This window comes from Ochotona princeps, chromosome 8 (assembly GCF_030435755.1).
Source record: "Ochotona princeps isolate mOchPri1 chromosome 8, mOchPri1.hap1, whole genome shotgun sequence".
Taxonomy (NCBI): domain Eukaryota; kingdom Metazoa; phylum Chordata; class Mammalia; order Lagomorpha; family Ochotonidae; genus Ochotona; species Ochotona princeps.
In genome coordinates, this window is record NC_080839.1 from 50,164,990 (window position 1) to 50,192,059 (window position 27,070).

Sequence of the window (27,070 nt, forward strand, 5' to 3'; positions counted from 1 at the left end):
AGCAATCTCAGAAATAATTTTCTGAAAGTTTGTAAACAGCATTCTATTTTTGAATGACTTTTGACATTAAGTACTTGTCTAATAAAATAACAATAAAAATCATTTACTATCTTCAAAATTTTCTATTGTGGTTAAAGAACACATAACCTTTAGCATCTTAAGCATTTGTAACTGTGAAGTTCAATGGTGTTTGATACGTTCACACTATTATAAGGCAGACCTCTAGAATTCTTTTTCCCTTTGCAAATCTGAAACTCGAAAACTCATCAAACAGCAAATCACCTTCTCTGCCTTCCCGTGGACCCCCATTCTGCTTTCTGTTGCTATGAATGTGAACACTTTAGATGTGTCCTTAAGTGGAGACTTGCAGTACTTGTCTTTTGCGACCCTATCATGTCTTTGTATTCCATTATCACTCAACAAGTTTTATGCACGTTGTAAAATACAAAAGCACTTACTTTTATTAACATTCTCCATATTGAAGGCCTCCGACATTCGAATGCCTGATTTAGCTACAGCATAAATTCTGCTTTCCTAATGTAGAAGAGGGATCAAAACAGGGTGTTTAAAAGAAAGATTATTAAAAGAAATGATTAATTTCATTGCACATGCTTTTCAGTTGTTCTTCACTTAATATTCACTAGAGGACAGTATTATGATAAAACTGTCACCAGTGCCAACTAAAATGCAGCATGGTAAATAGTACTGTACAGCCATTAGTCATTCCATTATTTATCTTTGTTCACAAAATTTTGTTTGGTATTTTACATTTTTGGGAGAGACAGGAAAAACTAAAAGGAAGCTTTTCACAGTCACTGACTATGCTTAAACATCACCATTAATACTCTGCCATTGTAAGACTTGGATAAAGACAAAAGAAAAAATATCTGATGTCAGAAATCATGGATAGGGTATCATTAAATGTCATCAACTCTTTATTTCGATGTACATTTCATTCAAGTGGAATACTGAGGTCAAACAAGAAATGAATTTGATTATTAAAATGGAATTTATATCACTATTCTTGTTCAAAATATAGGTTGTTTTTGTTTCACGTTCTTTTCTAAATCAGATTGCCAAAAAAGCTGTTAGTCCTTTCCCCACAAGTAAAAGGAACCCCTAGATCCCCTGGATGATCAGATTGCCCTAAATTTTATAACATGGACACAGTTGATGGATTGGGGCACAGGGGGCAGCTAAGGCTATCACCTTCAGACTAGCCAGTGGCACAAAAGCTGTGGATTATAGACTGGCTTACTTAATGGATTTGATTCAGTTTCTTTGAGCGTGATTGGGAAACACACACACACAGAAACAGTATAGTGGGCAGAACAGAAAGCATATACAAACAAGCCAATCATCAGGTGATGTGAGACAGTGAGAAGCCATGGACAGTGTAGGCAGGTAGTTCATAGTGCAAGTAGTACACACAGAATCACTATTGACAGATAACAAGCTGAGCCCTGGAGCAGGGCAGTGGGTGTCACCTGTTTCCAAGAAATTATCAGAGGCACTATTGTGCCATCACACGCAGTCCCATAAGAGAGACTGTAATACTTTGGACAATATTCTGGTTCAAAAGGCAGGTAATGCCTTAAACTCCTGAAAGTCCTTAAAATAGGGGACTGCTGTTATGGCAGAGCACGTTAAGCCATAGACTGCATGGCTGGAATCCCACATGAGAGAACCGGTTTGAATATCTGTTGCTTTGCTTCCTATCTAGTTCCCTCTAATGCACCTGGGAAAGCAGCAGAAGATGGCCCAAGTGCTGGGCTTCTGCCATCCACATGAGAGATGGATTTCTTGGCTCTTGGCTGTGCTCTGGCCCAGCACTGTTGGATGCAGTCATATAGTAGATGAGTCAGAGGACAGAAGTTCTCTTTCTCTGTGTCTCCCTTTTCCCTGTCACTCTATCTTTCAAAAAAAAAATCATTAAAAATCCTTAAGATAAATTCAATAATTAAACTAACCAGCACATCCCTTCCTTCAAAGCTGAAAGGACCTACAAATACAGAAATAACACCTCAAACTTGATTAATCCCCTGGAAGGATTTTAAAAAGCAATCTTTACACTACTTTTTTTTGACTGAATAACTTCAGAAGCAATTTGAGAAAGGAGTTAAAATGATTTACCAAATAAAATGAACTTTGCAATCCTAGCCTAAACATTTGACAAATCGTAACAGAAGAGGCAAATTTTCAACAGCTCACTGCCTAACAGATAACATATTTGGAATTTCAGACAATTCACATGCAACTGACTTCCACTTTTTTTGCACCATCCAAAAATTTAACAATAAACTATTAACAGTTTCAGTAGATACCAAACTGAAATGTTTTTTATAGCAATTAAACACAAATACATCCCAAGGGTCTGAATTTACATTAGGAAACCATAGTTGTCTTAATTTGCTTAAAATTTCACTGGCCAATAAATTAGTGAAAGTAATAATGAAGATGATTACAAAACAACATGACTCTAAAAGCCAAAATATCCAGCAATCTAAATGTTTCTCTGGAGACTACAGATTAAATTGCGTCTCCATAAAAAGGAAAAGAAATTTATAAAATAAAACAGGTCACTCTACTTTGTTTCAAATATAGAAAGAATGTTTTAATTCCAGTGATGCAGATATTGCTAAGAATCACACAATTTATGGACAATTATCAAAATGGTCAGTGTTTCCATGAAAGACTTAATCGATTCTAGATCCACAGGAACCTGCTTTTATTAAAGCGACGGGGATCTGTGCTCATGAAGAGTGAGATTAAATGTCTCAGAAAATCAACCAAGTAAATGACTAAGTTCAAAAACTGACAATCAACAAGGGTTAAGTGTCCTGGTTCAGAATTCATTTGAAAGCATCACAACTGAGTGTGTGTGTATTTTTATTGCAACGTCAGATTTTTTACAAAGAGAAGGAAAGACAGAGAGAAAAGATCTTCCATCTACTGGTTCACTCCTCAAGTTGAGTTGATCTTGAAGCCAGGAGCTAGGAGCCTCTTCCGGGTCTCCCATGCGGGTGCAGGGTCCCAAAGCTTTGGGTCACCCTCGACTGCTTTCCCAAGCCACAAGCAGGGAGCTGGATGGAAAGTGAAGCAGCCGGGATTAGAACTGGTGCTCATACGGGATCCCGGTGCATGCAAGGCGAGGACTTTAGCCACAAGGCTATCGTGCTGGGCCATGACCCTTCTCTCTTACCCCTGATGCCTCCTTCCATATTGAGGGAGCTCCCGTAATTCAGCACCCCTGGTTCTCCGCCCATCCACTTGCACCTCTCCAAGAGGCTGTCCACCTAGGCTTGGTAAGTTTAGCAGGTGGAAATTCACATGCAGAGCCCAGTAATTTCCTTTGTTTCTCTTGAGAAATAGCTGCCTCAAAAAACATCTGTTTTATTTCTCCGAGTAGTTTTGGAGGGGGCGCCAAGTGCTTCAAGAGGCCTAAGATAACCAGGGATACCTGAGCAGGTTGAACAAATCTAGCTAACTCCAAAGTTCAGTGCTGAAAAGCTCGTGTCTCCACCAATTCCCTAAAATGAGTTATCAGTAGATAAGGTGATATTGTGATCTCTCATTGTCTTCTCGTTTTTGCTTCTCTAATGACTTAGAATTCAGTGAAGGAAAGAAGGGCAAATTGTATTCTGAAAAGCAGTAATGGTCAAAAGAAGGCTAGTTTTGAAAAGAAATAAGAGAAGTAAAGTAGAATATAAAAATGAGTAGTTTTGGGGGGAAAACGTCTGTGTAGTGATATAGTTACCCAGGAAGGGAAGCGGTGCAGGGGAGGAGTTGGAGGTTTGCTGCCTGCAGCCTTCTTGGTTGAGTCACAGGTTTCCTGGTCATCTGAACACGGAGATTCCAAAGAGTCATTGGAAAATAATCCATCATCACAACTCGTGTCCATTTGCTCCAAAATTTCTGTACTGTCACCATCAACCAGGTCGAGATCCGTCTCCTGAGGTCTCAGCGGCCGTATCATGCTGATGGCATTTCTGTTGGTACCAAACATTCTGTCGGAACTTAACTGGGGCTGGCTCAAGTGCCTTTTGGCTAGTGCTACACTTATACTGAAGACATTAGGAAGCCTTAACCTTGGGGGAGGCAGGTTGGAGGAAGATACCAACTGTCCACCTTTTCCAGGGAGCAGGTTAGGATGCTTTGGAGCCAAAGCTGGAGTCAGAATGGGGCTTGGGGTGTTGGCCTCACTCGATGAAGATGAATAATCAAGTCTCTGGGATTGGAATTTTTTATTCAGTTCATCTGAGGAGCTGTCTTGCTCCCTTTTTCTTGACTGAGAATTTCCTTTTCCCAGATGACTATTCTGAGCTTTCCACTGTGCTTCCTGTTGCCAAGAATACAATTTCTTGTGTTCCAGTCTCTTCATGCCAAAAGTCTCTTCTTCAAATACGGAGCTGCTGTCATCGGATGCTGTCAGGTACATGTCACTCCCCATCCTGCTTCCCTGGGCCCCTTCTTCTGATGTGTGACTAGAGAGAGCAGATGTGTGCCTGGCCTTGGCCCTTCCTTTGCTTCCATCTTCTTCGTCAGAGCTCCAGTCACTCACGGGGACCCCAGAATTGTGGGATAGAGCACCATCAGTTGCAAAGCTGCTCCTTGTGCTTTGGTTCTGTTCTGGACCACAGGGGGTTTGATGCAGTGTTCTCTGGCCTCTGCTGTTTTCTTGTATTTGATTATCAATCGAATTTTCTGGGATTTCCATTTCTAGAAAAGGATACATCATATTGCCTTGTTGTCTTTAATAACGCAATCTTTCTGTACATTCAGCTGTAGAAGTGTATGCTGTAGAAATTGACAACTTCATAGGAATAAAGCCAACTTTCCATTATCCTTCCTAAGTTCTAAGTCTTTTTAAAAGAGAAGTTCAAAAACTAAGTTTTACGTAAAAACCAGAACCCTAATGCTTCAGTGTAAGAGTAGTAGCAAAATTAAACATTTCCAGTCTAAACAAATAATATAAAAAGCAAAATGTGAAATAGAGCAGCTATGACTTTTGGAGGAAGCAGACACACAGAAAATGAACACCATTAATCCTATTTCAGAGCCAAAGAAAACGACATTCATAAAGTAAGTTTGGGCATAATAAATACAAAGCCAAAGCTTCAGAAGCAAATGTCCCAAACGTCAATACCTGGAACTTGCAAAATCATGAAAAACAGAGAAAAGCTATCTTTGATGCACTTTCAATTTAATTGCAACTACAAAATGTATTTATTTTTTGAAATTGTTTGAAAGGTAGATTTGTACATACAGAAAGTGGGGAGGCGATAGAGAGACAGAGGGGCAGAGACAAAGATCTGCCATCCACTGGCTCACTCCTCAAATGGCCAAAACAGCAAGGACTGGGCCAGGCCAAAGTCAGGAGCCTAGGGCTTCCTCTGGCTCTTGCATGTGGGAACAGGGCTCTAAAACCTGAGCCATCTTCTGATGCTTTCCCCAGCACAACAGCAGGGATCTGGATGGGAAACGGTGCAGCCGGGTCTTGACCTGGTGCCCATATGGGATGCCAGTGTCTCAGGTGGAAGTAAAGTTGCTATGCCACAATGCTGGCCCCTATAAAAGGTGTTTTAAAATAAGAACAGCACTTAAAAAAAAGATTTATTTTATTTTTATTGGAAAGTCAGATATACAGAGAGGAGGAGAGACAGAGAAAAGATCTTCCATCTGTTGTTTCACACCCAAGCGGCCACAATGGCCAGAGCTGTGCCAATCTGAAGCCAGGAGCCAGGAACTTATTCCGGGCCCCAAAGCTTTGGGCTGTCCTCAACTGCCTTCCCAGGCCACAGGCAGGGAGCTGGATGGGAAGCAGGGTCGCCAGGATTAGAACCGGTGCCCATATAGGATCCTGGTGCATGCAAGGCAAGGACTTTAGCCACTAGGCTACCAAACCGGGCCCAAGAATAGTACTCTTTTTAAAATCTTTAGGTATGGCTTATATTTATTAATATCATAATTATGAGCCAGCGCTGTGCAAAGAAGGTAAAGTTTTGCCTTTGGTGCTGGCATGCTCCAACTGTGTGCTGATAAGTCCCCACTGCTCTACTACTGATCCAACTCCCTGGCAATGCACCTGAGAAGCAATAGAGGATGGCTCAAGCGCTGCACTCATGTGGAAGACCCAGATGGCATTTCAAACTCCTGGCTTCAGCCTGGTCCAGCTCCAACAGTTGCAAACATCTGAGGAGTGAACTGGAGGTTGAAGATCTCTATACCTCTGTCTCTATCCCTAACTCTACCTGTTCCTCTAACTCTGCCTTTCAAATAAATAAATCTTAAAAAGTAAAGAACAGAAAAGAAAAGGAAATGGAATAGAAAAAAACTAAAACATAGATAGGATCTTCATAGTTAAGAAACTGCATAAATACTAAGCAAATACACACTTTGCTAAATTTGTTAGTGAAGGAATGCTTCAGTTCAGGCAACTTCCTGTAGTTAACTGCTTGTTAGACAGTGGGAAGGCAAAAAAAAAAAAAAATGACTGCTCAAAAGGGAAAGAAAAGTAAAAACAAGAATAGCAGGAGTGGGGGGATTCCCAGAGCCTATGAAACTGTCACATAATGCAAAATAATTAACAATAAAAAAAAAAACTTAAAAAAAAAAAAGAATAGCAGGAGTAAAAGCAGCAGGACTCTTCTGACTGGAAAAATATTATGTAGCTTTCAGAATCTCATCACCAAGCAAAAAGAAGCTTCGAGGGCTATAATCTTTCTCCTTTGGTGGGAGTATGGGGAAACTGAAAATAGAGATGAAAACTCAACAGTCTCTAACACATTTTGGAGAAGTCAACAAAAGAGATTGCCCTGGAGTTGGTGAGGTCAGAGCCACATGACAGAGCAAAGCTTAGAGCAGTTTAAGACTAAAAGGAGAGAAGTGGGAAACAGCATTTAAAACCAAAAGGTAAAAATGTGCCCAGGGCCCAAAGTAAATTATCTCTTAATATTCTCTCCCTGGTAAGTTTGCTATGCCTTATTTTTTTTTACTTGTTATATTTAATTTAGAATTTATGGACAAATTTTAAAGTAACACAAAATAGACAAAATGGCATTATGTACCCTCGAATACTCATCAGTGAACTTCAACAATTATCAAATCATTTTTAGAGCTGTCATTGTGCAGGTTAAGCCACTGCTTGCAATTCTGGCATCCTATATGGGCACCACTTCTGTTCCATCTCCTTGCTAATGCAGAAGATGGCCCTTGATCTTGGCTCCTGCACCCATATGGAACTCCTAGAGCAACCTCCCAGCTTTGGTCTGACTCAGCCCCAGTCCATGCAGAAATCTGCAGAGTAAACCAGTCCATGGAAGATGTCTCTGTATCTCCCTTTCTTTTCAAATAACTCTGCTTTTCAAATAAATACCATGTATCTTTTAAAGAAATCATTCTCAATGTTGTTTCACTTCTTTAATTCATGTTAAATATTGGGTAAGTTTTTATATTTTATATAAATCAGGGATAGGTGGTTCCCAGATATTATCTTCAACTCATTTATGACGTGTACTTTGTAGAGAGAGCTGTAAGCTTTTCAATTTAAGGCATCACTTTCACCCATTACAGGAAAAAGTATGAGTCTCAGAAAATTTGTTTTCCCTATGCATCGTTGCCAAAGACTCAGAAAATACATACACACACAAAATAGAAAAAGTTAAATGCTATATTACACTTTGGAAATATTCTCAGAAAACATCGAGTTGTCAGGGACAAAGCAGATGTAAGCTATATTTGGATTCATCATAGCAAATTACTTTCTCCTTTTTGAAAAGCATGTTGAATTCCTACCCCCCGCAAATACCTTCTCCATCCTTTCTTCCAACGAACTCAGGTTCTTTAGATGATATCTTGCTCATTTCCTCTGATTTTACTACTTGCGAAGGACTCCTTGCTCGGGATGAAAAGCACCCAAAGGTTAAACCGCTCAGGCGTTGGCCTTCTGAAAGTTTTGATGTGGAAGCAGTGGATGACTTCTTCCCTTGAACTTCTGCAGGATCATCATTCAAAATTAATATTTCAATTTCTAAAAGCAGTCTGTTAAACACAGAACTAAAGCACACAAAAACTGGTTATTGGGCCTGGCGTGGTAGCCTAGTGGCTAAAATCCTCGCCTTGAATGTGCCAGGTTCCCATTTGGGCACTGTTTCTATTCCTGGCAGCCCTGCTTCCCATCCAGCTCCTTGTTTGTGGCCTGGGCAAGCAGTTGAGGACGGCCCAAAGCTTTGGGACCCTGTACTCGCATGGGAGACCTGGAGGAAGTTCCTGGCTCCTGGCTTTGGATCGGCGCAGCACCGGCCGTTGCGGTTGCTTGGGGAATGAATCATCAGACAGAAGATCTTCCTCTCTGACTCTCCTCCTCTCTGTATATCTGACTTTCCAATAAAAATAAAATAGCCACTAGGCTACTGCACCGGGCCCTTAACATTGCTTTTTATAAGACCAAAAACACGAGGGCCAGCACTGTGACAGCAACAGGATACCATGTCAGAACTCTGCTTCAAGATCTGGCTGCTCTGCTTCTGATCCACTCATTGGAAATGCACCTGGAAAAGCAGCAGAGGAAGGTCCAAGTGCTTGGGCCCCTGCCACTTACCCACATGCAGAACCTAGATGTGGAAAGTGAACCAGCATACAGAAATTCCCTGGTTCTCCCTCGTTCTCTCTGTGTCACTCTGCCTTTCAAATGATTAAAATAAATCTTTAAAAAATAGACTCAAAACATCAATATTCCAAACCAGAGAAGCTTCTTAGGAAATTAAATTCTTAATTCAAAGAAAGCACCAAATGATTAAGCTAAAAAGCAACTGGTAATTCGATAAAGTATAAGAAAAATATATAGTACTGTCCTTTACATATTTTAATGCTTTCATGTTGATCACCTCTTGCAACACTAATTTGCAACATTATAATGATTAAATGTACATATGTACTTTAAAGAACTGCATTATAGCTCCCCACATTGTATCTATTATTATCCAATCTAAGCCTAGTTTCCAAGGATCAATTGTTCTATGAAATGCAAGAGGCTGCCTAGAATTCCTGCATGCCGCTGATTCACCTCTTGAATTCAACGTGAAAACGAGTGGTAGTCGCCAGATGAGTGAGCTGTGTAAGTCTCTATCAAATGATAGCTAAATCATCCATGTGTAGCCTATGCATTGAAAAACATAGGGCGTAAAAAAAAAAAAAAAAAAGTAAGGTGTTTATTCATGTCATAAAATTCTGTAGGAATTTCCATACCTGCTGAAAACCACATAGAAACCAAAACTAGAAAACAGCATCACTGGATTTCTTTGGAAAGCAAATATATCTGAAAGTAAACTTTCAGTAAGCTAGGAAGAACGCACATCAATGGCTCGGAAAGACCATTAGTGATTGGTGCCCAATGCCCATTATTACAAACTTCCTGGGTTAATGTTAATGTACAGCACTTTTGGCATGTCAGACTCTAAACGATGTCTGAAGGAAGGGCAAATGGAAGGCCTTTTAGAATAGGACATGGAAAAATGTGAACACAAGGTCATTTTTTTGACCTATGTAGTGACCATTAGTACTATTTCCTTTTGCCTTTTCTTTTAGGTTCAACATTCATTTGGATGAAGCTCAGGTTTATTTGGAAGTTCATTTCATGACAAGTTTCAGTAATATATTCATAATTATGTCTTTAAAACATCATGAATAAATAGTAAGATCCCATACATTCAAATAAACCCAACTAAGTCATCTTTGTCACGTACTTGTACCTTGTAGTTTTAACTGCATTATTCTTATCTCTTCAGTTTGGTTTTGGTTGATCAAACGAAGATTTTGATTTTCTATTTCCAGCTAAAAGAACATAACAGTATTCTTTTATACAGGTCAGATTTTCTAAAATGTATATAGATCACAATGTACATTATAGTTCTTCCATAGTGAAGTAAAATAAAAACAAACTGCTAAGGAAATATCAGATGAATATATCAGTATAGGCTATTAGCCTAGATAACTATGATATCAATATTTGATTTTTCTATAACTAAGAGCTATAAATGCTTTCTTCACTGTAAAATCACTTTAAACCAAACTATTGCAACACTAAACTACCCTGTAAATATTTACATTACTAAAAATTAGAATACATTGGTTTGCCACATACTAGATAAATTAGACTACAATTATTTAACATTAACTAACTAGAACTAAAAGTAATCAGTGAAAGGCCATTTATATTGATTATTATGAGTCTAACATTTTAAATTTTACAAATGCATTAAAAGGCTGCTACTTATTCCAAGTATACAAAATGATAGCAGCACTACCGACAAACCAGAATTTTTCGTTTCATTCAGAGTGAGCACGTAATCTAATGATTTATTTATTCAAAAGTGAAAGATAAAGAAAAAATATAGCAATAAATACCTCATTTAACTTGACTGTTACCCATTCCTTGATTTTTGCTGCTTTCTCTTCTATTACTTTAGCTTCTTGTATTCTTATTTGTTTCTGAAAGAACATCAGCAATCTGTTTAGTGCAAACAGAAATTCAACTGTCTGGAAAGGCTACATCACAAATAAATAAGACAAATTCACTTATAACCTGTTTCCAAGTTAATGGATCTATCTTCAAGTCATCAAATAGTTTAAAGAGCAAAATTATCTAGCGATATAATATAGAGGAATAGGCAAGAATTGCTAGTTCAAACAACTACTATTGCCTTTTCTTAAAGGTCAGGCACTAAAAACAATCTATTGAATTTATTAACAAAATAAACCATTTCTGGAAATGGTCTAGGGTTTAGAACAGTTGAATAGTGGTCAGCCAGGTTAGGGAGAATAAAGAATCTCCTCAGGGGTGTGACTTTTGACCCCTTAAATACTAGTTTTAACATCCAGGAGGGGCCAACATCATAGGCTGGTTAAGTTGCCACCCAAGACACCAGCATTCCCTAGGGAAGTACTGATTTGAGTCCCAGCTGCTCCCATTTTTCCCCCTGTAATCCTATATATACAGCAGCACAATCTACAATAGCAAAGACACAGACACAAACCAGACACCCACCCAAACAGTGTGTAAAGGAACTGTGGTGCATCTACTGCGTGGAACATGACTCAGCCATCAAACAGAACGAAATCCTACCATCTGCAACTAAATGGTCCCAACTACAAACCATTATGCTCAAATAAGTGAAATCCAAAAGGAAAAATACCATAGTTCACTGTTACAAGACAACACTTTTAATCCAGGCTCCTGTTAACATGCCTGGAAACTGGCTCCTGGCTTCAGCCTGGTCAATTCCTGGCTGTTGCAACTACTTTTGGAGTGAGTCAGTGAGTCAGTTTCTGTCTCTCCCTCTCTGTCATTCTGTCTCTCAAGTAAACAAATCTTAAAAAAGAAAAAAAAAATCCAGGCAAAAATAAACATTGAGAAACTCCAGCTTGCATTTAACAGTCTAAAAATCTGATTGTGAGTATAAAATTATTAAAAATGGGTTCAACATATAAATCAAATTGTGGTAGCCCTGAGGGTAGTGGAGAACTGAAACCCACTTACCTAAAGAAACACTGAGTGGGCCCAGTGCTGTGGGATCACAGGTAAAACCATCACCTGCAATGACACCATCCTATACGGAAAAGGGTTTGAGTCCTGGCTGCTCCACTTCAGACCCAGCTCCCTGCTAAAGAGCCTGGGAAAACAGTGCAGAAGACCTCCCAAAGCATGGCCCCTCCACCCACATGGGAGACCTAGAAGCAACGCTGTCTTCTGACTTTGAACCGGCCCAACTCCAGTTGTTGCTGCAATTTAGAACAGAACCAGTGGAGGGAAGACCTGTCTCTACCTTTCAAATATATAAATCTTAAAAAAAAAAAATCTGATCCCCAAAGAAATGAAAAACAAAATGTTTAATTTACTTAACAAAACAACTTTCTAGTGATCATAATTAAATGATGTTAGATAACCATTTAAGTTAATAATCCTAATACATTTTTTATAAAATTAAAAACAAACTGTAACTATAATCTGAATAAGATGATCCAAACACAGAGTATATGCTTCCAAGAATCAAACATAAATATTTAAAATTTAAAAATTAAAAATATTTAAAATATATGTTCTGTAAATACTTCTAGTTCCCTCACCATCTAAAACAAAATGCAGCCATAAACATTTTATGGACATAATTGCTGGCAGATAACCAGATATTAAACATAAAGTTGGAATGTTAAGGAACACTGTCACATTTGTGCCTTGGAATCACTCCAACTCCGAAATAAATGGCATTTCACTAGCACCTTTCACCATTCCATTGACCACTCAAATATATAAAAATTTCTCCTACAAATTCAGAAACTCAGGCTCTCTATTTTTAACCTTTGTGATTATGTACAAATAAGTGCACACTGTTGAAACTCTTTCAAGATCAAATTCTTCCTAACCTGCTCATCAAGCTGCAGTTCCAAGTTTTGAATGATGTCATCTTTTTCCTGTATTACAGACTCCAGATCTTGACACTTTTTATATAACCTTGTCTCTGATTCACTGGTCTGAATGTTAGCTGCTTTTAATTTTTCTTCCATAACTTGGACCTAAGGTCAGAAGACAAAAGATTAAAACTGTGTACGTATTTATCAACATAGCATTAAATATTGATTTTACTTTAACATTATTCAGATTCCTAAATTCAAATTCCTAAATGGAAAACAGTAAGATGTAATACATTTAAATCTTATCAAACGAGCAGACTCTTTCAAGTAGTGTGGTTCTCACACTATTGCTATCATATAAATTTATGTATCTGCTTACTACAGTAATATGCAGGCTGTTTGTACTTTTCTAGAGAGAAAAGATTTTGGCTTTTATTTTTTCATGTTTTAAACAACATAGAATTATAAAGTAGAGGAGGTAAGTGGTGAAGTAAGACTTAACAATGTATGACCTGACATAATAACACATAATGGGAAAAGCTTTGAGCTCAGATGAAAAGAAATGCATACACAATGGAAAGGAAGCAGAAAACAAAAGAACGTGAAAGCCCCAAAGGACAAAAATCATTAAAAAAAAATAATAATAAATAAATAAATAAATAAGAAGGCTGAGAGTCTAAATACAGCAAGACAATGAGGCCTTGCTGATTAATTCACTGAAAAACATTCATGAACTACCTGCAAGTACCAGGCCTACTCCAGGCCTCAGGAAGGTACTAAGGATACATTCTATTGAGTAGAAAAGATCACAAATATAATGAATATGCAAAGATTCTGCAGCACATTGGAAAGGTGATTAGAGTATTGGCAAAAACAGAGCAAGGTGAAAGAGATGAGGCATGTGGCTGGAGGCTGGAGGCTTGTCTGAATATGGATATCCCAGATGGAATGGCTCTGCCTGGCTCTTCTGCAAAACTCACTGGAACAGATGAAATCTTAGAGGGCCCACCAGCAAGCTGACTACAGAACTCTACTCGATTCAGAGTGAAGTTAACATGCTATCATTATTGCTTTTCATTTTTCTCCCACTTTTTTTGCCAATTGTAATTATGATCCTTTTTTATAATTGGTCTGATGGATTGGGAGAATAAGCAGAAATTTCATTAGAAGAACCAAATTTAGGGAAGCATAAGATGTTAATGTCAGTAATAAAATATAGGGACTGTATAGGATAGTAAGACTTTGGGGCCAGCATCATGGTGTTACAACACCAGCAACCAATGTGGGTGCTATTATCATGTCTCAGCTGCTCTACTCTGGTCCAGTTCTCTGCTAATGTGCCTGAGAAAAGCAGCAAACGATGGCTCAATTGTTTGGGCCCCCACCACACACATGGGAGACCAAGATGAAGCTCCTGGCTCCTGATATCAGCCAGGCCCAGCCCTGGCCTTTGTAGCCATCTAGGGACGCGAACAAACACATGGAAGATTTCTCTCTCTCTCTCCCCTTATCTCTCTTTCTCTTTCTCTCTCTCTTTTGCCCATCCCTTATAACTCTTACTCTCAAATATTAAGTTAATCTTTTTTAAAAAAACAAAGACTTTTACTCTATCTTCTCTTATAGGTGGGAATATAATTTTAGTAATGGTTTAGGTTATGGGGGCAGAAAAATTTGGGAAATTAAAGATAACTAAGATGAAAAATTTAAATGATTAAAAATACCTATGAAAATCAAATGATTTCTTAAAGTTCACAAAAGTTGACTAATGAAGGTTTTCAGAAGGAAGGTATAAAGATGAACTTGGTTCTGTTTTCTTAACCATAAATACCAGGTTTCATCTGTGGGTTAATGTAACACAGAGGCCAGAACTGTTCTATTTAAATATGGCCCACATAGCTGGAAACTATGAAAATTTTAAAAAGGATGAAAACAATGTATTCCACTATTCAAATATGTAAGTTGACTTCGATTTACAATAATATATGATACTTGAATTTTTGAAAGAGCTCAAGGACAAAGGTCCATACCAGAAACACTGTTATTGGAAAATAGTCAAGCAAAGCAGAGAGTTGGATAATAAATACAGCTGCATCTTAAAATTGCTGTGAGCTCCTGCATGCAAGGCATCCTGAAGCTGGAGAAGCAAAGTGAGAAGAACAAAGCCCCTGTCCAAGGAAGTAGTTCTCCCCTGGGGACTCAGGAGCAGTAGCAGTCCAAAAACCTCAGGGAAACTGAATAAGAAAAAACTTTAATACATTCAGACCTACATCTACAAACCCCTTTTACTAAGTCACAGCAAGCCACCTTACAAGCACTGAGTTGCCATGTAAAACTGTCCTGTTGCAGTTTAAAGGAAAGGGCTGCAATCCTAGAAAACTATGATTTGGAACTACTCTTGCTTCCTGAAAAACACACCCAATTTGAAAGTTGTTCTCTCTTTTTGAATGAATAATCAAGCTCCTGGGATGCATTTTTTGCCATCTGAAGCTTTTTCATTTGACCACAATTTCTGTATCAACAACTTTCCTAGGTCAGAAAAATATCTCTAACCTAATCCCTCCATCCCCACCACAGGTAATCAAGACATGACTCTCTCTTTTTTGGGGGGTGGGTTCATGGTTTCTATTTCTGAGAATAACTTTCAATAGTTTCACAACGACTTCCAATCGTTAAGAAACATTTTGAGTTGGCGCAGTGCAATGGCACAATGACTAAATCCTCGCCTTGCGTGCACTGGGATCCCATATCAGCGCTGGTTTGTGTCCTGGCTGCTCCCCCTTCCATTCAGGTCACTGCTTGTGGCCTGGGAAAGCAGTCAAGGACGGCCCAAAGTCTTGAGACCCAGCACCCACAAGGGAAACCTGGAAGAAGCTCCTGGCTACTGGCTTCGAATTAGCTCAACTATTTAGAGAAAGAAACAAAATCTCTAGGGAAAGTTGTGGAAGGAATCCTGTTTATCAACTCTTCGCATTAGCACCAGTTTTCCTTGATAATTCACGTGAATAAGAGGGCCATAGAAAAGCTAAGAGGTTTTTCTCCAGAAAATTAAGCAGCCTTTTTAAATATCTCACCACAAGGACATGGAAAACAGCCCAGTATCTTTTCCATTCATTTAACTTGAGCTATATAAGAATTTTAACTACTGGGAGATTGGCCAATGACATCTCTGATTCCGAGGTGGTTATACTGTCTACACAGCTGAGGGGTTAGGGATTGAATAACCAAGCTCAGCCTTGTGGGCACTCCATGCCTCTATTTCTAGCCCAAAATAAAAATTCTGTCTTCCAAGACCCCGGTGAGTGCCCACATTCAGCATACGTAATACATGATGACATTCATTGTTCATGGGGGGAATCAGTACTGCATCAGGCTACTCTTCTGGAGGCTCCTTCCTGCTTTCTCCTGGATACTGTCCTGTGTGCCTTTTACCCTGGATGATTTTTATGTGTCTTTCCACTGTAATAAACCATAAGCAGAGCAGCTTTTAATTCCTACCAGCAAGTCATTCAGTCTGCTGGTAGACTCCAGACCCTTGACGCAGCTTCTGGTGTCATTTTCCATTCTCCTGCCCTGTTTGCAGAATCCTGGAGCTGCAAATGTTACTGCAATTGTAATTATCCACATTGCTATTTCTTTTCTCCCATTTCTAACCTCAGTCCTCCTTTCCCACTGTAAGTAATCAAGACTTGACTGTTTCTGATTGATGCATGAACATTTATTTTTCTTTGCACAAGCTGCAATGGCATGACAAAGATGCTGAAGGATTTATTAGTGGTATTTTGAGTCCCAAACTACTTTACAGTTATTTGAAATTTATGATAAATCAGTTAAGCACTCTACTCATATTTCAAACACAATCACTTTGGCACAATACTCTATAATAATGAAGGCAAAAAAAAAAAACAAAAATAAATTTGCTTTCCAAGTAATGAAAGCAGTCCTGATATAGCAAAACATGACAAGACCCTGGGAATTAATATGACTAAACAGTCGTAATTTACCAGGAACCAAAGATGACTTCAATACCAGCAACTAACTTTACAGAAAGGTAGACTAGTCCACATAATCCCATGGGCAAAGGGAACTTTAATTTCAGCTCCTGCCATGTCCCAATCAAACACAGGCAAGTGAACAAGCCCTGAAGGTCAGAAAGAAAACACACACTTCTGTAACAAAAATTATGCCTCCCTCTTACGTTAGTATAAATTTGTATAATAAATTGTGTTAGTCGCCTACTGAGATGCTTGTATTTCCTAAGGATATTATTTGCTGGTTTTTGGCCTCATAGGAATACTCATAAGTAGCATTGGTTTGCCTCTAAAATTTGTGAACAATAAAATGTGTGCTGTTAAAAGTGGGGCTAAACAGGGACATACATAGAGAGATCTTTCTGTCACCACAGAAGACAGGAGGCACTTGCCATGGAGAGAATAGCAGAACTTTCAAATCTTTCATGGAATTTAACTAACCTGTCATGATTTATTGTTAATTACTGCCCTGTTACAGCTTTATGTTGGGATATCACTCCCTGGTACCATCAGCAAAAGAATATTAAAAACCAGCCACAGCACAGCTCCTTATGATTTCTAACAGTAGTTCTCCCACCAGTACCATTTCCTGAGGGCTGACTGCATGCCAGGCACTTGACCTAAACTGGATTCAATCTCACTAAACACTTACATAGAATGTGCCAGGAAATACGAGTAATTGGAGCGCTTCACTCAGAGTAACCTATTCAATATCCCCAAAATCCTTTGAGATAGGTGTTAGGTTGTCCTACATTTCATATGTCGGGAGCTGAGGACCAAGCCAGAGGTGGAAGGAGATAGAAGTAGATTTTGGTGGAATTCAAGGCTACACGGCTCCACCGTGTTGGTTTTTGTTTGTTTGTTGTTTTTTTGTTTTTAAGATTTCTTTATTTTTATTGCAAAGTCAGATATACAGAGAGGAGGAGGGACACAGAGGAAAGGGAGGAAGATCTTCCTTCCATCCGTTGATTCACTCCCCAAGCAGCTATAATGGCTGGAGCTGAGCCAATCTGAAGCCTGGAGCCCATGGCCTCACCCGGGCCTCTCACATGGGTGCAGAGTCCCAAGGCTTTGGGCCATTGTCCACTGCTTTCCCAAGCCACAAGCAGGGAGCTGTATGGGAAGCAGGGCCACCAGGATTAGAACCAGCACCCATATGGGATCCCGGCGCATTCAAGGCAAGGACTTTAGCTGCTAGGTTACTGCTGGGCCCTCCACGGTGTGTTTTTAGTCGCTATATCACAATCTCTATATAACACAAAGCCCATCAGTTCTGCAAATGTGATGTTCTTCATAAATAATAAAGCCAACACACAAATTATGAAATTTTTTCAGTTAAAAAATGGTAGAGTCTGGATTTAAATCTGGTTAAAATTGCAAGTCTATTCCCAAGACAGAGAAACATGAATACATCTTTATTTCTTTTTCATTATACAAACTACCTTATTTGATCAACTTATGGTCCCATAACACTCCCCTACATTCACTCCACTTTCTCAAAGACTAAAAGAAGAGGGAGTAGGAGGAGTACGGAAAAAGGAGAAAAAAGAGGAGAACAGGTATTACTAGAAGGAAAATGAACAACTCATCTCAAGTTGTGAATTTTAATTAACTGGAATAACTGTACTCTAGAAGCCCTGAAGAGGTGAGTTAGAATTAACCTTAATATTTGTCTTGTCCACAGTGTTCTGGCAACTTCTATAATAACCTTGGATGGGCCTTTTTAAATGTTATATTTTACATGCATTCCCCTGTCTTGTTAGACTCACACTGGTGATATTTTACAATTTAAAAAAACCGTTGATTTTTATAAGCAGGGATCACAAGAAGGTGTCAAAAGGTAAGGTCTAGTCAAGATAAGTTAAAACTGTAGGCAGGTTCTGAGTACACGCATAGATAGACATGAAGCCAATGATGAGCGTTTAGGTTGGCATTCTGTTCAACATTAACTTAGCCAGAATGGCTAAAATGAAAAAGAACAACAATCCTGAGTGCTGGCGAGGTGAAGGGGCAACTAGAATTCTCACACACTGCCAGCAGAAACGCAACCGGGTACAATCACTCTCAAAAATGCTTGAAAAAAGGTACTAAATACTTCCCAACCTGTGGCTAATTTTATTCTTAGGTGTATACCTGAGAGAAACAAGCACACATGTGTGCCAAAATATAAGTAAATGAAGGTTTGTAGCAATTTATTCATGACAGTGTAAAACTGAAAGTTAATCATGTGTCCATCAAGAGGTGAACAGATAAAAATAATATATTCATAGTGAAATATTAGTCAGCAGTAAAAGAAGCAATCCCTGATGTATATGTGTCAACAACGATGAATTTCATAGATGTAATATTGAACAAAACGAGCCCAAACAAATACAAATCACACACATAGGATCTTCAAAAAGTTCATGAGAATGTATATTATGAAAAAAAAAATTGTGCACAGGCCTTAACTTTTTGTATTAAAAAAAAGCTACCATTTCATTTCATTTCCAGAAATTTTAGAAGTACCTTAATGGATCAAGAAGATGTGAGAATCTTGGCTACCATTTGCACAACCCGGGTATTAACAGGGAAGGAATACAGGGGAAGCGTCAGGCGTGATGAAATGCTGCTCTATATCTCAATCCAGGGGCAGGTCTATACATCCATACCAAGATACTCAAGCTCAGCATACTTCACGGTTATGAACATTATAGCTTGATTTTTTTAATAATAGCATAAATAAACTGGAATACATTCACTCAATGACATTTTACTCAGCACTGAAAAGAGAAAAATTATCAAACCATGCAGAGCCAAGAAGGAATCTTACTGAATTTCTTTAGGAAGAAAAGAAAAACCAATCTGAGAAGTTTAAACCTGTATGATTCTAAAAACATAAAAGCCAGAAACAAGGTAAACCTATGGAGACAGCAAAAAGATCAGTGGTTTCTAGGGACATGTGGGGACAGAGACTTTCAGGGCAGTGAAACTATTCTACGTGATCCTGCAGCGGTCACTATTGTCATCTACACTTTTCAAAACCCACAGAATATAAAACACCAGTGCAAACAAAGGCCTGGAGGTGAAAACAATGTACTCATGTTGGCTCAACAATTACAATACATGGACCATCCTGCTGTGGCATGCTGACTGTGGGGAAGGTTAGGGTGTGTATGAGGTAACAGAGGATGTCTGAGAATTGCAGACTTCCTGATCCATTTTGTGATAAGTATAAACTGCCCTAAAAAATAAATAAACAAACTCTGGGCTTTTTTTCTGGTTTGTATTTTGTAATCTTTCATTTTCTGAAAATCCAATTTGTTTCATTTTTAGTTGAAGCTCAGAATTACAGAGGGAGAGAATGAGAGAGAATCTTCCATCCACTTGGTCACTCCCACTCAGAACCTCAATGGCCAGGGCTGGACCAGGTTGAAGCCAGGAGCCAGGAGGTTCTGTCAGGTCTCTCACGTGGATGGTAGGGATCCCAAGAACCTATGTCATCCTCCATTGTCTTTCCCAGGCCATTAGCAGGCAGCTAGATTAGAAGCAGACTGGCACCTGGGATACAAACTGGTGCCAATAAGGGATGCTAGAGATGCGGGTGTCAGCTTTACTCACTATATCACAACTCCGACAGCCCAAAAGCCCCTTTTCTTCTGAAGTGTTGACTTCCTTAATGAAACAACTGATCTAAGAAAGATCGTCGATGATTACTAATGATACAACAAAAGAGCTAATTAGATGCTGTATGCCACCTTATAGGAGTTCCAGCCTCATGTAACACATCATCTCAAAAAACAGAGAGAGGGCCTAACGTGGTAGCCTAGTGGCTAAAGTCCTTGCCTTCTACATGCCAGGATCCTATATAAGTGCTGGTTCATGTTGCGGCAGCCCCAATTCCCTCCCTGATTGTGGCCTGGGAAAGCAATGGAGGATGGCACAAAAGCCTTGAGACCCTGCACCCACGTGGGAAACCCAGAAGCTCCTGGCTCCTGGCTTCAGATCAGCTCAGCATTGGCCGTTGCTGTCACTTGGGGAGTGAATCAGTGGATGGAAGATCTTCCTCACTGTCTCTCCTCCTCTGTGTATATCTGACTTTACCACACACACACAAAAAATCTTTTTTAAAAAGTAGAAAAATCTGTGAGGGTAAAGGGGAAATGCCATATTTTAGGCTCTAACTCTATTTTACAGGAAAGCTATAGGAAGAGAATCATGCTAAATAACCACAGGGGGTACAATCAACAAATCCGGAATTTAAAAACTTTAGAGTACGTATTACCCCAACTTTTTTTTTTTTAGATTTATTTATTTTATTACAAAGTCAGATATACAGAGAGGAGAGACAGAGAGGAAGATCTTCCATCCGATGATTCACTCCCCAGGTGAGCTGCAACGGGCCGGTGCTGTGCCGATCCGATGCCAGGAACCTGGAACCTCTTCCAGGTCTCCCATGCGGGTGCAGGGTCCCAATGCATTGGGCCGTCCTCAACTGCTTTCCCAGGCCACAAGCAGGGAGCTGGATGGGAAATGGAGCTGCCGGGATTAGAACCGGCACCCATATGGGATCCCAGGGCGTTCAAGGTGAGGACTTTAGCCGCTAGGCCACGCCGCCAGGCCCTACCCCAACTTTTTAAACAAATAAACTGAAAGAAAAAAGATGAAAATGGACCATATATTTACAAGAGTTTAAGAATCAAATGAAGTATATCAATTTGGTTTAGATTTTAACTCAAAACAGAAATATAAATGTATTAAAGCACATATTTACATACACTATATAAAATATATCATAAATATATAATGTTTATACGAAACATGTAAATAAAATTAAAAACAGGTACTTAAGAAGAAACATGTACATGGATGTTCATAGAAGCACTAGTCACAACAGTCAACATGCAGAAACAATTGCAATGTCCACCAATCAGTGGATGAATAAATATATTGTGGTATGTAAGCTACAACATAGTTAGCATATATACCATTTACATATTAAGAAGTCAGACACAAAAGACCACATACTGCTTGAAGCCATCTAATAAGATACCCAGAACAGGCCAAAATACACAGGGACAGAACATAGACCAGTGGTTGTCAGCGGCTGGGAGTGGGGAAAAAACAGCTGAACTAAATACTTATAAATGAAGTTCCAGTTTCCTTTTGAGGGTGATGGAAACGCTGGAAGTAGACAGACATGGTGACTACACAAACTGTCAATTATTCACTTTAAAATGACTTTGACCTTACGTGAATTACAGTTCAAGGGGAAAACAAAGCTCAGAAGCCATTATGACATAATTGAGAATATCTGATTAGAGCTTTGATGTACAGAAGCACTACGAACAAGTTCTAGCGTGTTGATTTTTAAGAGTCTTTATGTTTAGTTGCTGCAATTTCACTCATCAATTTCATTCGTGAGCAAAATTACATGGTATCTTGGATTTGTTTCAAAATAATTTTGCTTTTTGCCTTTGCAGTGTTCAGTTTCCCACCGATGACTGCTAACATTTGAAGTAGAAAATTTTGTGCAATTTTACTAACATAACTCTAAGAATTTTTACACATTAATTATATAACCAGAAAAATAATAACTTTATACAAATAAAGGCAAAAGAAAATTATACTCTACCTGTTGAAAGGCTTTTTCTGCTTGACGTTCAGCATCAACAACTTGTCTCTCAAGCTGCTGCATCTGCAAAGTTAGAAATCATAAAAAAATGTAAAACTTCATATTTCCCATTTGAAGAAAGACTTAATCTCGCACAATGTCATCCTTTTCTTTTAGAATATCCAGTTTGCCAGATAAGAGCAACATGCAATTACTGCACCAGAGTCTCTTTATATTTGTAAAAATCGATCAAACACCAAAAGTGTGATCTTTCAATACAATGTGATCCTTCACAGGCATATTCATCAACAGGATTTATCTTTCTTGGACTGTAACTTAGAAATTCTGATCAACATGTATTAACAATACATCTAAGATCGATGTAAAATCCAAGTGCCCAAGTGCCAACTAAATTGTATCAAAAACAATAAAAGAAAATAGAGTTAAAAAAGTAATACAATCTTTAAAAATTCTCCAGGGCAAAATGGAATTTAAAAAAAGAAAATTTGAATTACATATGTGGCTCACATTCTTTTTACTGGAAAAAGGAGCAGAACATCCACTGTTACTGCATATGGCAATTCAACCATCTATCCACACGACAGCATTTTTATTTGAAAGTCAGAGTTACAGAGAAAGAGACAGATTGAAATCTTCAGCCTACTAGTTCACTCCCAGAGATGGCTATAACAGCCAGCACTGGACCAGGCCAAAGCTAGGAGCTAGGAGCTTGTTTTCCAAGTCTGTCATGTGGGTAGCAGGAGTCCAAACGCTTGGGTCAACTTCCAGTGCTTTCCCCAGGCAAACAGAAGGAGCTAGAAAGGAAATGTGCCCAGATGGGATGCCAGCATCATAAGCAGAGGCTTTACCCATAATACCACAATGCTAGCCCCAGAGCAGCATTTTTAAAGAGCTCATTTATTGCAAGAATCTAGATTCTAGAAGAGGTCTCAAATAGCTGGATATGTAAATAAACACATCTCCGGGACATTCTGTGGACCTTACATCATCTTTAATTTTTGTGAAAATATTTCACATCATTAAAATGACCAAGTAATTGCTTGAAAGCATTTTGTTGAGTGAGTTTTTGGACTATGGAATTATATAGAAGTAACTGGACAAGCATTATGTCTCCTAGATGTCTGTAAGATATTTTTTTTAAAGCAATAATGATTCATTTATTGTTGATGTTACATTAAACTTTTAAAGGTGTATTTTCTTCTTCTTCTTCTTCTTCTTCTTCTTATTATTATTATTATTACTATCATTTTGTGGTATAGTTCCATAGGCCCTGGGATTTCCCTACCCCCCGCCCAAGTTTCCTCCCCACCCATCACTGAGTTTCCCTATGCTATTACTATAGTATAGTTCTTCATAAACAGTCATATGTTCATTGTTGCGGTCATGGACAATGGCAGAGAGTCCAGCATCCTATTGTCAAGATAACCTTAACAGTTTCATTAGGAGTCCATCTTTGATCTGTAAGTGGAGATGCATACTGCATTGTATCCTCATACCTAGATATGATAGTCTCCATTACACGGCTACTATACATCCCCTTAAATGAAAAGCCACAATACAAAATCAATAACAGGAAGAAAAAAAGAAATTAAAAATGCCATGAAGTTAAAGAACATGCTAGTGAATGACTAATGTATTGCTGAAGAAATGAAAAAGAAAATCAAGGATCTTCTTGAAGAAAATGTGCTGCTAAATGATCTATGAATCAATAAAGAATTTAATGAGGAAGAAAGTGTTTTGAAGAGATGCAACTAAAAAAAAAATCAAACTCCATGAGATATTGTTTCTGCTGATCTTTGTTGGTGAGATAATGTCTGCTGTAGGCAACAACTGTAGGATACTTTTAAACTCAAAAGCCAACTGGCAGACACATGCTTGTATCAGATTCTTCCCCTCCTGGCAATATGCTGCCAACTGACACTACTATGTCATAACTACATTCTATTTTCAGGGGAATTTATTGCCCCACCCTTTTGAACATTGTTGGGATTGCCAGGAGAAACAATTTTGCTAACAAAATATTTCCAGTGAGAAAAGAAAACAGTTTTCTTAAGGAAACCATACAAATATCTGATTTGTCCTTCTAAAATGCTTGGGTTATAATGATAATGGAAATAGCAAAAATTTGCTTCATTATTATATGCCTGAATTAAGTATTCACACAAGACAACAATCAACAGGAGGCAACTTCAATAAGCATATAGAAAATGGAATTAAAGGTAAGTTGAAAAGCAGACATTTAGCCTAGCAATTAAAATACCAACTGGAGCATCCTTATCCCAGACTGGAGTACCTGATTCCGGCCTCCATCAAAAGTGCACCCTGAGGGCAGAGGTGAAAGTTCCAGCCAGCCTCCCTGGACCCCTATTTCAGTTGCAGGCTCCTGACCTCAGGCTCTGGTGAGATTTGAGGATTCCCTATAGGGAATGTGAGCTCATTCATACTCTCTCTTTTTTTCCTCTCTCTCAAAAATATAAATAAATAAACTTTTAATTGTTTTGAAATCCATACATTTTTCTTTTTTTAAAAAGATTTATTCGTTTATTATTGCAACGTCAGATATGCAGAGAGGAGGAGAGACAGAGAGGAAGATCTTCCATCCAATGACCGGTGCTGTGCCAATCCTAAAGCAGGAGCCAGGAACTTCCTTCAGGTCTCCCCTGCAGGTGCAGGGTCCCAAGAACTTTAGGTAGCATGGATACTTTGGTGACATTAATTTATCTAATGCATAAACAGGAAGCTTTTCCATCTTTTTGTGTCTTATATTTTTTTCACAAATTTTAAAATAATTTTCACTGTAGGGCCCGGCACAATAGCCTAGTGGCTAAATCCACACCTTGCACATGCTGGTATCCTATGTGGTTGCCAGTTCATATCCTGGCTGCTCTACTTCCCATCCAACTTCCTGCTTGTAGCCTGGGAAAGCAGTAGAGGATGGAACTTAGTAGTGCTTGTGTGGAAAACCCAGAAAAACCTCCTGGCTCCTGGCTTTGAATTAGCTCAGCTCCAGCCATTGTGGCCATTTGGGGAGTAAACCAGAGGATGGAAGATCTTTCTCCCTGTACCTCCTTCTCCTTGTAGACTTGCTTTTCCAATAAAAAGTGAATAAATCGTAAAAATAATATTCATTTTAAATGTATAGGTCTTTCATATAGTTGGTTACATTTATTCCAGGGCATTTAATTTTTTTTGTAGCTACTGTGAATGGGATGATCTTTTAAGTCCTTTCTCAGCCACAGTTTTGTTGGTATATAAGAATGCTACTGATTTTTATGTGTTGATTTTATTGGCACTTGAATGAATTATCTTATTTGCTGCCTGCAAGAAACACACTTCACCAATAAAGGTATACTGCAGGTGAAAAGATGGAAAAAAGAAAACTCTGTACAAATGGAAACCAAGAGCAAGCAGGAGTTGCAACACTCATGTAAAACAAAATAAACTTTAAGAAAAAATTGTTTAAAAAAAAAAGAAGGTCATTATATGATGACTAATAGATCAATTCAACCAAATATGACTATAGTAAATATAGCACCCTGTGCTAGGAAACTCAGTTTTTCCCATAAGTGTTAGTGTATCTAAAGGGAGACCTAAGATCCAATAGAGTAAACAAAGGAGGATTTCATCACTTTTATCAACGTAGATGTCAATTTAAAAAGTGAGAAAAGAAACAGAGCTAATATAAAGACATAATAGACCTAACAGATACCTATGGAACAGTTCAGCCCACAGTTGCAGAACACATATTTTTTTTCACCAGTACACAGAACATTTTCTAGATCATACACTAAGCCACAAAATAAGTCTTCACATATTTTTAAAAATTGAAACCATAGTATGTATCTTTTCTAACCCTAATTCAATGAAGCCAGAGATTAAAAAAAAATTCTAGAAAACAAACAACTTTAAGGAAACTGAACAACGTGCTCCTGGACAGTGGTTCTTAGATAAAATAAAAAAATTCATTGAAATGAATGAAATGAAGACACAACATCAAGGTTTATGAGCTATCGCAAAAGCAGAATTAAGATGAAAGTTTATAAGAATGAGCACCTACATCAGAAAGTTGCAATGGTATCAAACAAATGATCTAAAAATGCATTTCAAGGACCTATAATAACACGAAAAATATCAAACTCAAAATTAATTTAAAAACTAAATAGTACAATTCAGAGAAAAGTGAACAAAATACAACTTAAACTGTTCAAAATATCAGTGAAATGAAGAGGGTTTTTAAAAACTAACTAAATAAATAAAATTGATAAGCCACTGACCTGACTAACCAAAAAAAAAAAAAAAAAAGGTAGGGGAGAAGACTCAAATTAATAGGTCAAAAATGTGGAAAAGGAGATTTTACAACTGATATCACAGACAGGCAAGGAATCATAAAGATTATTACAAACATCAATATGCTAACAAACTGGAAAGTCTAGAAGAAGTAGATATCTGGGCAAATATAATTTACCAAAATTGAGGCAAAAAACACATAGAAAATTTAGGAGAGCAATAACCAATGCTGACACTAAACAAGCGTTCCAGGTAAGGACCAAATGGCTTCACTTCTGAATTCTATCAAACTTTTAATGACAACTAATACCAGCTCTTTTTTCCCCATTTTTATTATATTTTTGACAATCTTCACATAGTTAATTAGGGTAAAAAGGTTCAAAGACTACAGGAAAATGGATAAGACTATTAGTTCCATATTGCTTCCTTCATATATCTGAGGTAAAGCGGGATTAAAAGGGAGAAGCCCCACCCAGCCTCCCACCCGCCCGAGGTCCCCGATGTGGGGCATGCTCTGAGGGTCTTGCTCAAGTGGTTTTGATAGTTCAACAGTTATGAGTTGCTGCCAATCTCACCACTCTAAGCACAATGAGGTCGCTGAATAATCCACTGGTTGACATAGTGCTTCATAGAGTCTCCGTTTGCTCTGTTTTTCACTGCCAACATATAGCTGAGGTGGTTGATTGACTTGTTCTGTCCTCTGTCTTTTCATGGTTGGGGTTCTGAGTTCAGC

The 27,070-nt window shown here is 38.4% G+C and overlaps 1 protein-coding gene across 1 annotated transcript in view; it reads right to left on the bottom strand.

Moving 5' to 3' along the window:
* Positions 1–27,070, bottom strand: part of PLEKHH2 (pleckstrin homology, MyTH4 and FERM domain containing H2) — a 97,041-nt gene that overhangs the window by 47,790 nt on the left and 22,181 nt on the right. Inside the window, exons 3-9 of the mRNA XM_004582768.3 lie at positions 22,051–22,113; positions 12,421–12,570; positions 10,405–10,488; positions 9,750–9,831; positions 7,808–7,993; positions 3,758–4,719; positions 459–534 (exon numbers count right to left, since the gene is read on the bottom strand). Coding sequence (XP_004582825.2) covers positions 459–534; positions 3,758–4,719; positions 7,808–7,993; positions 9,750–9,831; positions 10,405–10,488; positions 12,421–12,570; positions 22,051–22,113 — 1,603 coding nt within the window. The remainder of the gene's footprint in view (positions 1–458; positions 535–3,757; positions 4,720–7,807; positions 7,994–9,749; positions 9,832–10,404; positions 10,489–12,420; positions 12,571–22,050; positions 22,114–27,070) is intronic.